The 12,982-nt window shown below is 40.2% G+C and overlaps 2 protein-coding genes across 3 annotated transcripts; one reads left to right on the forward strand and one right to left on the reverse strand.

Annotated features, from left to right (window-relative positions):
* The first annotated feature begins 256 nt into the window (after positions 1-256).
* On the forward strand, positions 257-9,800 carry LOC102715021. Its single transcript, XM_006654780.3, has 11 exons — positions 257-313; positions 1,795-2,206; positions 3,349-3,392; positions 4,306-4,411; positions 4,507-4,630; positions 5,345-5,985; positions 6,763-7,033; positions 7,121-7,400; positions 7,727-7,894; positions 8,593-9,084; positions 9,172-9,800. The coding sequence occupies exons 1-11, from the start codon at positions 257-259 to the stop codon at positions 9,427-9,429; spliced, it is 2,853 nt and encodes a 950-aa protein (XP_006654843.2). The 3' UTR covers positions 9,430-9,800.
* A 1,083-nt stretch (positions 9,801-10,883) lies between these two features.
* LOC102720802 (PLASMODESMATA CALLOSE-BINDING PROTEIN 1-like) lies at positions 10,884-12,672 on the reverse strand. 2 transcript variants are annotated; one of them, XM_040524512.1, is made up of 4 exons: positions 12,478-12,672; positions 11,664-12,128; positions 11,543-11,573; positions 10,884-11,431 (listed from the first exon to the last, which is right to left on the reverse strand). In XM_040524512.1, the coding sequence occupies exons 1-4, from the start codon at positions 12,536-12,538 to the stop codon at positions 11,197-11,199; spliced, it is 792 nt and encodes a 263-aa protein (XP_040380446.1). In that variant the 5' UTR covers positions 12,539-12,672; the 3' UTR covers positions 10,884-11,196. The 2 variants fall into 2 exon arrangements, with proteins under 2 accessions (XP_040380446.1, XP_040380445.1); XM_040524511.1 differs by having other exon boundaries at positions 11,664-12,134.
* Between the last annotated feature and the right edge of the window lie 310 nt (positions 12,673-12,982).

Here is a 12,982-nt window from a genome sequence, read left to right on the forward strand (position 1 = left end):
ACATGGTTTTACTGGTGAAGTATAGGAGAAAACCTTTGTTTTTGTTTTTGTTGAATCGGCTATAGGATAAAACTTAGTTCAGAAGCAAGGGATCGTAGCTAAAGCTTTGCACGATGGTGTATAGGACAGCAAAATGCCTGTATTCTGAGAAGATGGAAGCAAGGAATTTCAAATATGTTCTGAACCCTTTGGCCTACTCTGCTTGAAATTTAGAACTTTTGGATGGATTTGAAAGTATTTTTTGGTAATCCAGTTGATGGGTGTCAGCAATGTACACAAACTCACCAGTCAGAATGTTAGAGGGGGATATGGGGTAAGGATAGTGAATTCGTGATGAAACAAATTTTATTATCAAACAAGAGTATAGCAAAACGAGTGAGGTATTCATCAAGATATTTAATTACAAACACCAATTGACGATAGGGCTTCAGATTCTAAATATGCTCCATTATCTCAGCTTATTTTACTCCAATTTGAAGAATCTATATAATTATGAAAACGTTTTTTCGATAATACTAACTGCTGATTGGTGGCAATACATAGAGCATCTCCTAGATGTCCCTGAAATTAATTTCTAAATCTAAAATTTGAGAGTTAGGCTAGAAAAGAGAAAAGATATCTTCAACAGATTTTTAAGTCTATCCCCAGCATTTACATATTTCTAAAATCACTTCTATTGTATCCTAAAATTGGCGCACAAATATGTATTTCTAGTTATTCATTTTTTGGCATCTTTTGAATACAGGTGTAATTTTTATACCTAATTTTTTTTTCTAAATGGCCCCAAAACAAGAGCTCTGTGAAGTAAAATATTAGCATTGTCTTATAAATGATATTAGGATATATTTGGTTTCTAATATGGCCCATCTTTTCAGCATGTTATACTCCATCTTTAGAAGGTTTACACAATCGTGAAATCTTTTCTCTAACACAAATAAATGTTTGATGGCAACACTTAGTATGGCTATACTATCTAAATACCCACCATTATCTTGGCCTATTTTACTGTGGGAGGGGGTGATTGTTTGGCTTTTTTTGGGAAAACCAAACGACATATTTACAAATGAAATTTTATTTGAATAAAAGTTTGATAAACATGATCTTGTCGATCTATAAGTTAATACTGAAAAAATAAAGTACGATGGGAAACTTCAAAAATCAACTTCACATTTAAGGGTAAACTTTTTAAATTTTAGCTTATACGCATAAACAGAAGATAAAAAAAGAGTGTATATCTTTAAAAACCTATAAGAACTGTAAGGGCGGTATGCAGGAATTTTAAACCATAAAATAAAAATAGAAAAAAAAAAGTAAAGCAGCAAGAATGTATGTCCACATTGATTAGGTCAATTTTTTAAGAGGTTTAAGTAAGTGAATTTTTTTCTATATTTTCTCTATACAAATTAAAGAAAAAAAGTTTCTCTTCTTTTTTTCTATACTTAATTCCTATAAACCAAATGACTTCATTAATAAGGAATCCTTAGAAATCAAATTCTTTGGTCTTTTCTTCAAACCGAATATGTCCTACCAGCTACTTTTGCTAACAATGATATATGGCGTGATGATAATTCTTTTACCTGCGGTTCCTAAATATACCCATACGTCGGCCTTAAGCTTGAAAACCCAAGCAATTGTAAAAATCATTTCTTTTGGAGCAAGTCGAAATTGTTATCCACAGTGGGTAGATTTGGAAGGCACAAACCCTACCCCAAGTCACAAGCGCACCAATAGTTGTTGCAATTTACGAAACTCAAGTAGCAATATTTTTTAATTTTTTTACTGGTATAGTAGTAGACAAAGGAGGTGGCTTTGGTGGGTGTGGCAGTACACCAAACGGGAACAAAAGGCGGCGACGAGGGTTTTGCTGCTCCTCCTCCAGACTCTGTGTGCGCGGCGGCGAGGCGACGGAGCTCGCCGCCTTCGGATCGAGAGGGGGGAGGCCGGGGGCGGGGTGGGTTTCCGTGGCGGCGCCGGAGCGGGGGGAGGGGAGGCGACATGAGGGGCGGCGGCCGTGGGGGCGGCGGGAGGGCACCCTTCGCCGCGGCGGCGGGGGCGGCGGATGCGGCCACGATCCCGCCGGCCTCGAGGAAGCTGGTGCAGGGGCTCAAGGGGATCCTGAACGACCGCTCCGAGGCCGAGATCTACGCCACGCTCCTGGATTGCGGCATGGACCCCGACGTCGCCTTCGACCGCCTCATCTCCCAAGGTATGCCCTTTTCTGCCGCCGCCGCCGCCTTCGCTCCCCGACGATTTGAATTACACAGGTTTATTGTTTTGCGGTAGGGTGCTCGTGAGGGGTTAGGGTTTGATTTCGCGTGACGATTGCCTCGTAAATGGACTTGTGCCCTGAGCTGACATGTTCCCTTTTTAGTGCCTTTGTCACGTTCCCGTGCTCTTGTAACTCCAAACTTGGACCTTTGCTATTGAATTGCTCGTCAATCTAGTCCTTTCTTTAAAACTCGTACACTGATCTGTATTCACTTTCTGTGAGTTTGATTATATAAGCTGTATATACTGAAAGCTAGTAACTCATACTATTTTTGCAATGAATGAAGCTAGTATATTTTTCTTCTTCTTGACATAGAATGGTAGAAGTGGCTCCCTATGATATAGTAAGCAGATTCAGTTTAATTAATCTTAGTACAAGGGCTTGATTTGTGTTCTTGCACAGGAATAGGATAGTTGAACTATGTATTTATGTCTGCTGATCATTTTCCATGTTAGTTGTGTAGTTGGTGTGTATATAGTGCACATTGGATAACTGCAACATGTTATTCAACTTTAGCTACACAATGATTTGGATTTGGGAGCATCCTTCATGCTTTATTACTTTGTTCTGTAGAGAACATTATTTTGCATTCATTATCATTTAGTGTTACTTCCGTATCTGTTTAATAGCTTGGTTTAGGTACATTGCTTGTTTTTATGGGACGCTGGCAAATAATACTTTGAATTCATGAATTGTATTGGGAATTACATCCACTGGCATTTATCTGTCTGTGCTTGTATACTATTTCTTTTTCTTTTTTTTTGGGAGCTAGTGCATTAAAAGCTGATTGTTTACTTCTGTTGGAAACTAGCATAACGAGAATAATCCCTTTCTTTGTTGGGAAGAAACTGCAAGCATAAAAGTGGTATCTTAGGTGTTGATTGCCTTTGTTGGCTGAAGGAGCTAATGAAAATTTGTCTTTTTCTTTTATCTCTGAGTGTTTTATTTGCGCTATACTCATGCACTATATGATGCTTACCTGTGATATGTTGTCTAGCTGATTTATTTCTTATAAATGCCCACAAATATTCAATGTTATGTTGGTAATTCATCTAACTTTAGTTTTCATGTCTGTTCAGATCCTTTTCATGAAGTGAGAAGAAAACGTGATAAGAAAAAGGAGGTAAGCATATAAGCTTTGAATTCTCTATGCTGCTACTAGTTCGTAAGGAACTAAGGAAGTTCACCGTCTGGTTTGCCATCCTGTTTATTTTGCATGAGTTTGATTATACGCTTAGCCCCATGTGACATGATGATTTATTGTTGTTGTATGCCGCAATGCCTGATGCTGTACTGAATTTATTTTTCTTTCTCATGTTTTGTTTACAATTATTTGTTCTTTGTACATACACCATTTGTTACTCCCACATATGCCACTACTCTTTTAACACACTTCTGGTATACGACTTTATGTGACAACGTTCAAGCCAAACCGTTAGCACATGGAAAAATGTCGGTGCGACCCCTAGGTGGTGTGTTGGTAAAACATCACATAAAAGGGGTAAACTGAGGTCTGAGAATCATGAAGTGTGCCCCAGATTTTGAAATCATGTTGAAATTCGGGTTTCTCATAATTTTAAAATTATTGTGAAATATTGGCTTATTAATTTGAATTCCAAATTCAGACATTCAAATTTGAAATCAGGTTTAGGTCTGATAATTAATTTAAATTTGCCTGAAGATTTTTAATTCAAGCTGAATTTTGTCAGAAGTATGCAAATTGGATTTTTTTAGCATCATGAATTCAAACTGCAACCCTTTTAAGCATTCTCAAACCTCAGCTGGCCCCTTTAGTTGCCCCCACCAATGCATTACCTAGGGTTGAAACCAACTTTTTTCACATGCCTAACGGCTGGCCTGGACAGAATATGCCCCACAATGGCATGTTTGAGAAGTTCGCCAAGGTAATAGTGGTATATGTGAGGCTTTGTGAGCTTGCAAAAGTTACTGAATATTAGTGAATATGTGAAGTTTGTCCAAGTGAAAATTTTCTACGCCATTCATTTTGTTCTCCTAACAAACTCTCTCACCTGTAGATCAAAGCTCCTCAGGAAACCAGGCCTCGACCATTTTATAAATCTACATTCCGAGGATCTAAGACCGGTTCTGATCGAAGCGGGCATTTCCACACTGGCTTGGGAGGTAGTGTGCGACATTCTGCACTATGATATGATAGTGAATTTGGATTTTTTTTTAATCTAATGGAGGCACATTCTGATTACCTTTTAACATATTAGGAGATTCAACTGGCAGTGGTAAAGGCCCTACCAAGAGAGAAACCGAGTTACATTCTCTTGCGAATTCATCTGCTTTGGATTCTGTCAAGGAAAGCAACCCAAAGGAAAATATTTCAGCAGCTGAGTAAGCGATAGTACTTCTTGATTTCGCATAGTGATTTTTAGTCATATATTTCTTGTTTTCAGTTAATGTTTTTGCTTTCTATTTATGTTTGTTATCCCTTGGTAATTGTTGATTGATGCTTGATATTTTGTTCACCCTTCCTTTACATTTGGTTTGATATAGCATTTTATTTTATTTAGGTCTTTGTTAGCTGTCTTTCCAGAATATGGTATCTGTATGATGCATGACCTGGCATCGCAGCCTGTGGTTGTTCCCTTTCTTATATAGTTATATTTGGATGATTTATTCAGCTCCCATAGGTTAACATGGGACTTACCAACTACAATGCCTTGACGGTGTCTATCTTGTAACACTTTTTAGAAGGTGGATTTATCAAAATACCTACTTTGTACAAAATGAAGTCAGGATTTCTTCATATGATCATGACCTAAAAAGGAGGAATTATACTATACCACCCTCGTTCCAAAATATAAACATTTCTGGACATTATCTCCAGATTCATTTCGAGAAACGCGCAGAAATGCTTATATTTTTGCAATAGAGTTAGTGCAAAACTATAAGTTACGATTGCTAATGCCTTGGTGGAGTAGTTTGTTGCCTAGGGAGACATCATATGTAGTGTTGCAGAATTATTCTTCTGTCTTCATCAAGCATTCCATCTTCGTCACTCGCCATTTTTCCAGACCTTCTAACTTTTTATACTCATTTTTGCAGCCATGCTACTATCAATGATAGTTCTATTGTATCAGGTGGCCAAGCTGATGCAAAGCCCACCACTCTCCAGCCCTCTTCTCAAGTGAAGCATGGTTGGGGTGTGATGTCAGGACGCCCTTCCATGGCTGATATTGTCAAGATGGGCAGACCCCAAGCTAAACCTGTGAGCAGATCTGTTGCGAGTAATACTGGCATGCCAACCGTTGGCGGTCCAATCATTTCCAATCCAACAAATCATACTTCAAAAGATCAACAGAACTTAGTTTTGACTTCAGAAGTGGACTCTGTTACGACTGATAAAATACCAAATGGTACCAATGGTGTATCCCCTACATGTAATGACTCCTCTATTGATGTATTACCTCCCAGAGAGGGGTTGGAGGTGCCAGAGTCTGTTGCCACTAGTAAACCAGGACCATCAACTGCAGATGTTAACAAGGATGAAGTCAAAGAAGACACAAATTATAAAAACAAGGACATGAGTGCAAGCAGTGTGGATGGTCCAACATCTTCAGGACCATGCACTGCATCTAGTGAAGAAATACCATCAGATACTCAAATTGCCACCCAGCTGAACAATGATTTGATAGATGAAACCAATGACTGTCAGTCTGATAGCAATGCATTTGAGAATAACCGTGGTAAGTCATCTATAATTAGCCCTACCTACTTTACTTTATATATATGTAATTGTCAATACCAAATGTGCAGATCTATTCAACATGGTATTGTTTTGTCCATAATATTGAGAATACCCATCAGGCCATCGTTATTACATCGAGTTAGAAGAATTCTTGCCTGCATTTTTACTGTGTTAGATCTCTGCCTATTCTGTCATTCGTTTTATGTATTGTTTTACGGTCAGATATGGATCTTAAGCAAGTTTCCATATCCAGCATTAATTAGCTGGTTTCTTTCTACTAGCCACTTCAAGCCTTGTATCTGATTGGTATTGACAATACTGTGGTGGTGTCTTCAATTGTGCTGTTTTGCTTATATAACTTCTACTAAGGAATGGAATCACTGTTTGTCTCCATCAACCTCCACATCTGGTCTTTAGCATGAGACTGTAAATCAAACTCATGATGAGTAATGAGTTTGATATGATTATATTTTGCACCAAATATATTTTTAAGGTCATTCCTCATTCGGCAGAGAATGGACCAGTAGAAAGTATTTTTATCTGTTGTCTGGTTCTTGTGTTAGTAAATGTAAGCTATTCACCTGTACTTTTTGGATCCAATCTCTACTGAAACTGCAACCTTTCATATTTCATGTCCTTGCCAGGACCTTTAATATCAGTGTCAGCACCATGGTCTGTGGAGATTCTGCATGTGCATTTTTGTATTAACTTCTTTGCACGATATATTTTCTTGTTATATTGACTTCTCCATTTGTTTATGATTGTCTATTTCCAGTTCCAGATTCAGAGGGAAATATGTCTGCTACTGACAAACAGTTTGAACAGTTGACTCTAAATGAGGAAAAGATATCAAAATCATCTGAAGATAACCCAGCTGTAATAATTCCTGATCATCTTCAGGTTTCAAATGCTGATTGTGCACACTTGACATTTGGTAGTTTTGTGTCTGGAACACTTGATGCACCAGTCTCCTTGAAAACTGCCAATAGTGATGGGGATGTTGCAGTTGTTTCTGATAACCATTTGATTGATCAGTCAGATGTCAGGTATGTACTCGTGTGTCACATTCTTCACTTCTTTCTCACCATGTAACATCTACTTTTTCATCATGTAACATCCAACTCTTTTTTCAGAATCCATGAGTATGAAAATAAGGATACAGTAGCACCTGCAGCTGAAGGACATGCTGCCTCTTCAACAAAAAGTGATATGGAGAATCTTGACGTTACACCTGTACAACAACCTGAATTGAGAACAACTGACTTAATGGATGTTACAAACAACACCGTGTACAATTTATCATCAACATCCGATTATGCAACTTCAAGTGCAGTGCAACCAGATTCTTCTGCACAAACTTATCTGCAAGAACATCGGCATTTGCAAAATGTTTCACCCCTCTCTAATTTTATGGTACATGGTGGATTACTTGTTCTATTCAATAATTTAACGATACATCATTAGTAATTTCCATATGGAATTGTCTACATAAAAATCAGTGATGCTGTTGCAGTTTTGTATAAGCCTCATTTGTTTTCATACAGCCAAATCAATCAATGCATACCCCAGTGCATATTTCTATAAAATAACTAAACCAACTCCATCTAGAGATGCATTAGTTCACTAAAGAAATCTGCTCTTATTTCTGTTTTACTGTTGATGACACAGTATAACCTAATTTTCACCCCAACTATCTTTTGTTCAGCAAGAAGCTTATTTTATTATTCTTATCTTTGCAGCATGGAAATATTCCAAATGGACTATTGGCACCAGCACTTCCACCTGTGCGTGACTTTGATCCTGCTTTCTCATTATTGCTTACTAACCCTCCATTCGCTACAATGGTTCATGGCACAACATCATCGTCCATGGGCAATGCAGCTACTGTTTCTACACAACCACAAGAGGTATGGGGGAACTCATTGAATATTTGGAGTTCTTATCTACTTGATACTTCTAACATTTTGGTCCTAGAACCAATTAATAAACTAGTGTTACTCTTGAATAGACATGGCAACATACGCATTTGTTCTAATGAAGGGTTATTGAAGAACCTAAAGCTAAAAGTGTGGTTTGATGAGTTTGTATACGGATCTTTCTCCTAGTTGCATGGTTGGTTGATGTTTTAGCTTGATGACTGTACGATGTTTGTAGTTTGGACAAGTTGTTGCAACTTGCAACCTGTATACCCTTGCTTTGAGCTCTATAACTGTTTTTTTTTGTTGACTGTGCTGTAAAGGCATTATTAATAGGCCATGCAATAACAAATCAAAATTTGTTCATATCATTTGTTGAGGTTCCATTTGCATAATGCCCTTTCTCTGGTTCTTTCTGAAATCTTGCTTTGCTATCAGAACTGTTCATACTTACGCTACAGAAGTCATGCACTTTCTGGTTTGTCATTTTCTAGCAATAGGAAAAGTCTTACTTTTCTGACGCTCTGATCTTCTATAGTGATAAATTATTTTGTTACGAGTTAAATTCTCTCTTTACTTCGTTATCCTCATTTGACAGAAGTGTATCTTATTTATGAATACATTTTCTTATTTTTTTTCTTTTGGATTGTTTGTCTGTGTATTGTTTTCATATTTGTTGGTTCTTGCAGAATGTGAATCCAGGTGCTTCATCCAACACTCAGTTGAGCCAATCTCAACCAAGCACCAGCACCAGCATTGCTTCAGGTCCTCCACTCCCTCAGCATCTCGCCCTTCACCCCTATGCCCAAGCAACTCTTCCTCTCGGGTATGCAAGCATGATTGGTTACCCATCTCTGCCGCAAAGTTATGCATATCTCCCACCTGCGGCTTTTCAGCAACCATACATGAACAGTGGCCTATTTCACCAAGCAGCAGCTGCAGTTCCCAATTCCAGTGTAAAATACCCTCTGCCACAGTACAAAAGTAATGTTTCCCTTGCGAGCTTACCACAGCCAGCCTCGCTGCTCTCAAGCTATGTTGGGGGCTTTGGAGCTGCAAGTAGCATGCCTGGAAATTTTGCTCTGAACCAAAGCACAGCATCAGCAACCGCAGCTCCTGGGTTTGATGGAACTGTGCCTGCACAGTACAAAGAAGGAAATCACTTTGTTTCACTTCAGCAGGTAACTACTAGAGCACTTAAGTTTGTACAAGCATAAAAAACTGGATTAAATAGGGAACACTTCTAACTTATGTTAATTACTTTGCAGAGCGAGAACCCTGCAATGTGGATGCATGGAGCTGGTTCGCGAACAATGCCACCTCTTGCAGCGAATGCCTTGTATGGCTATCAGGGGCAGCAGGGCCATCAGGGTGGCCTTCGGCAGGGGCAGCTGCCTTCACAGTTTGGCGCTGCGCTTGGACAGTCACAGCCAGGCCTGGGCCATGAACACCGAAACCCTAGCGACGGTAACTTGAGCGCTGCTGCTGCTGCTCAGGCTAACCAAATGTGGCCAAATAGCTACTGACCTAGCATTTGAATGCATCTGAGTGTGTGGTCCTGTTGTGGTGCGTGCTACGTCAGAGCTGCCATGCAATGCTTTTGGCCTGATTCAGGCGCCCGAATAGCAACTGTGTATATGAGTTGCTATGTCGACATTTTGGTGAGGCACAGGAGATGTGTATGTTTGATCGCGTTCAATTCTACTCATAGCATTTCTAGGATGTGGCCTAAACTGTCTGTAGCTCTATTTATTTATATTCTGATAGAAAAGAACCGTCCTTTCTCAGTTGGTTTTGTTCTTCCGTTTACATATCATGTAACAATAAAACTGAGATATCTAACAAAGCAGCACCATGAATTTCAAGTTAGCAAAGGATGAGCTAGCTTTGCATCACCTGTGTTGTATGCCTTTGCCCTCTTGTTTTGTCTGGTTTATTATCTGCAATGGCGTGTCATAGATCATAAGCATGTAATAGCTTTGAACTGTACTCCTTCTGTCCTTTAAAAAAAAAATCAATTCTCTGATTTTCGTGTGCGTTGATCGTCCGTCTTATTTGAAAATTTTTTAAAAAATTAAAAAAAAAAGTTTGTCACATGTAAAATACTATTTATAATTTATCATCTAATAAAAACAAATGAAAAATTAATTTATTCTATGACATAGGGAGTATATCGTTTAGCATTCATGTCATGAGGGTGTGGTTGGCAGGCCTGGCAGCAGCCGAGGTCTTTAATGACGCTTGAAGGCATGGAAAATGGAGGTCGTCGACGGCCAGCATCTCGATGACCTCGCCGATAACCGGCGACGGGCTCATGGTCTGATAGAAGAATCTGCCTGTCAGGGCAGCTGTAGCATGCTTTTTAATCTGTCACACGTGTTTTTTTTTTAAAATAAATTCTATATAGAAGATGAAAAAATTTCTATATAGTTGTTTTAATAAATCAAATAAATTTATTTATAAGTTTATACTCCCTCCATATTTTAATGTATGTTTTCACTTTTGGATATCTAGTTTGATCACTCATCTTATTCAAAATAAATTTGGAAACATTATTTATTTTATTGTGACTTGTTTTATCTCTAAATAATTTAAGCACAATCTATTTTGTTAAATATTTACATAGATTTATTGAATAATATTAATGACCAAACATTAAAATATGGATGGAGTAATAATTAAAACTCAATCTTAGTGATTTATGTTATGATGATCAGACAACTCGATAGAAACTGGTGTGCCGTGCAGCCTTATACTTCAGTGACGATGTTTTAGATGACCAGACAAAAAATCTATCTTTCGTTTATGTTTATAAACTAAAATTTGGTCTTTTAACCTTAAATTTAAAATTATTTTTAGATTTTTTCATCATATTTTATTTTGAACATGTATATAAAAGTTTTATTTATTAATTTGTTTATAAATATGCCGCCAAAATTTTGAAGGAATGGTTCCTCTTTGAGATTCGCACATTTGCACCGAAATGGATTTCACACATTCTCATCCATGTTCATCTAAGTAGATGATTAACTGTTTCACGTACATGAACCCAAAAGATCAGCTCAATGTTCTTACTGATTCCTAGTTACATGCAGCATCACAGCTGATACATGCTACTTCTCTACATCTAGGAGAAATCTAATACTCCTATCTATCTTGCCGGGCTGCTCGGCGTCACCCTGCTTCTCCAAGCTTTGCACCCTAATCTGCAGACCCCTCTCTGCTTTCTGGTTGCATCAGTGCAAGACTGCAAGTACCAAAAGTTTACTGATTTGAAACTGCATCTTGAATTCTCACTCGTACAGGTTCAGAGGCACCATTGCCACGACGAGGCACGCGAGCGACAAGACTTTTCTCCTGCTGCCGGCCATGGCTGCGGCGGCGCCGACGTTGTCAGTGTAGCCCGGAGGCGACATGGATCCGTACAGTGGAGGGGAGTTGCCGTTGCTGTATCCAGGAGGAGAGTTGTCGTAGCCTCCGAAAGCTGGGTTCGTCGGCGTCGACGTGTTCAGAACCGAGGCGCCGGTGCTGCCGATTCGATCACACAAAAGAAACGAAAACAAATTGAAGAATTTTCAGTTCAATCGATATGCATTTTTCTCTGCTTCTTTCTTGTTTACTTGAGTTGCCGGATTTTACCTCGTCGATGGGTACTTGCACGATGAGGAACCTGCAGAATTGGAACGAGATGAATGGATTTGTTAGTCACTGATGCTCTTGCTCTGCTAGAGATGGAGAAAAGTTGAAGTTTTTAGCTTACTGGGATCGATGCTGGTGAGGATGGCGGTGCCGGCGAAGTCGCAGCTGGTCTGGACGGGGTTCTTCTGGTAGTAGCTGTTGAAGGCGTACGAGGCGTGGTCGCGGACGGTGTTGGGGTTGAAGCAGCCGCCGCCGGACTGGATGGCGGAGCAGTCGACGCCGCCCTGCCCGCACGCGTAGTCCAGCGCCACCTGCAGCGCCGTCGAGCTCGCGCTCAGGCTCGCCACGCACCAGCTCCCGCCGCCGGCCGCGGCCACCGGGTTCGCCAGCGACGGCGTCTGCGTCGCCGGCATCGCCGCGGGGTTCGTCGACGTCACGGTGGGGTTCGTCTCCACCGGGACGGTGGCGAGCGGAGAGGTCACGTCCCGCTCCGGCGTCTCGTGCGCCGACTCCAGCTTCGCCACGCCGGTGAGCCGTCGCGACGCGTCGTGGCGCGCTTCTGTTGCTGTCTGCTCGGCACCACCCCCTGCAGCTTCAGCCAAAGCATAGCTTCTGTGACGAGTTCTCACTTCGTCTTTCCATTTTAATTTTATTTTCTGATTAAGCAAAAGCACAATTTGCACTTGCGTTTGACAGATACTAATATGTGATAAAAGCATGCGTTTGTCTGTTGCTATGACATGACACTCTGTTCGTCACCTTCAACTAACAACCATGCGAAACGAACTAAATTAAAGAAACAAACAATTCATTCATGGTAACCTAGCAGAAACGGCTGCTGTAACCAGAGCCAGCAGCAGCAACACCATCACCTCAAACCCTAAAATAACAGAAAACCACACAAAGATACAATCTTGATCAGTAACAGGGCTCACCATGGCTGAAAAGGAGAAGAACAAGGAGGCATGCCAAGCAATGAACTGGCCCAAGATCCATGCCTCGATCTTGCAAAGCTCTACTAAACACCACAAGAGTGATAAAAAGCTTTGGCTTGCTCAGCTATGGCTGCCTTCCAACGAGACACTACTAGCAGCAAGCAGGAGAGTGTGCTTATTCAGGAAAGCGTTAAAGCGAGCTAGCTGCTGCCTCACTCTTCTAGCAAGTGCATCTCCTGATCCTGATAAGCATAAGCATAAGCATGTCTTGAGAGAATAATCTCAAGGTTTTTTTTCTTCCTGAGTGGAGGAGGGGTCAGGGGAATAAGAGGAAACTTGGACGGCGAGGCTAATAGCTTTGCAGGATCACGTACGTAATTGAGATGATTGTGAGAAGGCAATAGATTAAGCAAAAGGTGCAAGAAAGTAAAAAAAGAAGGCTGGATGAGTTGGGAGGTGAAAGAAGAAGAGAAATTTGTTCTGTGGGTGGGGTGCCTTCATGATG

This window comes from Oryza brachyantha, chromosome 5 (assembly GCF_000231095.2).
Source record: "Oryza brachyantha chromosome 5, ObraRS2, whole genome shotgun sequence".
NCBI classification, from domain to species: domain Eukaryota; kingdom Viridiplantae; phylum Streptophyta; class Magnoliopsida; order Poales; family Poaceae; genus Oryza; species Oryza brachyantha.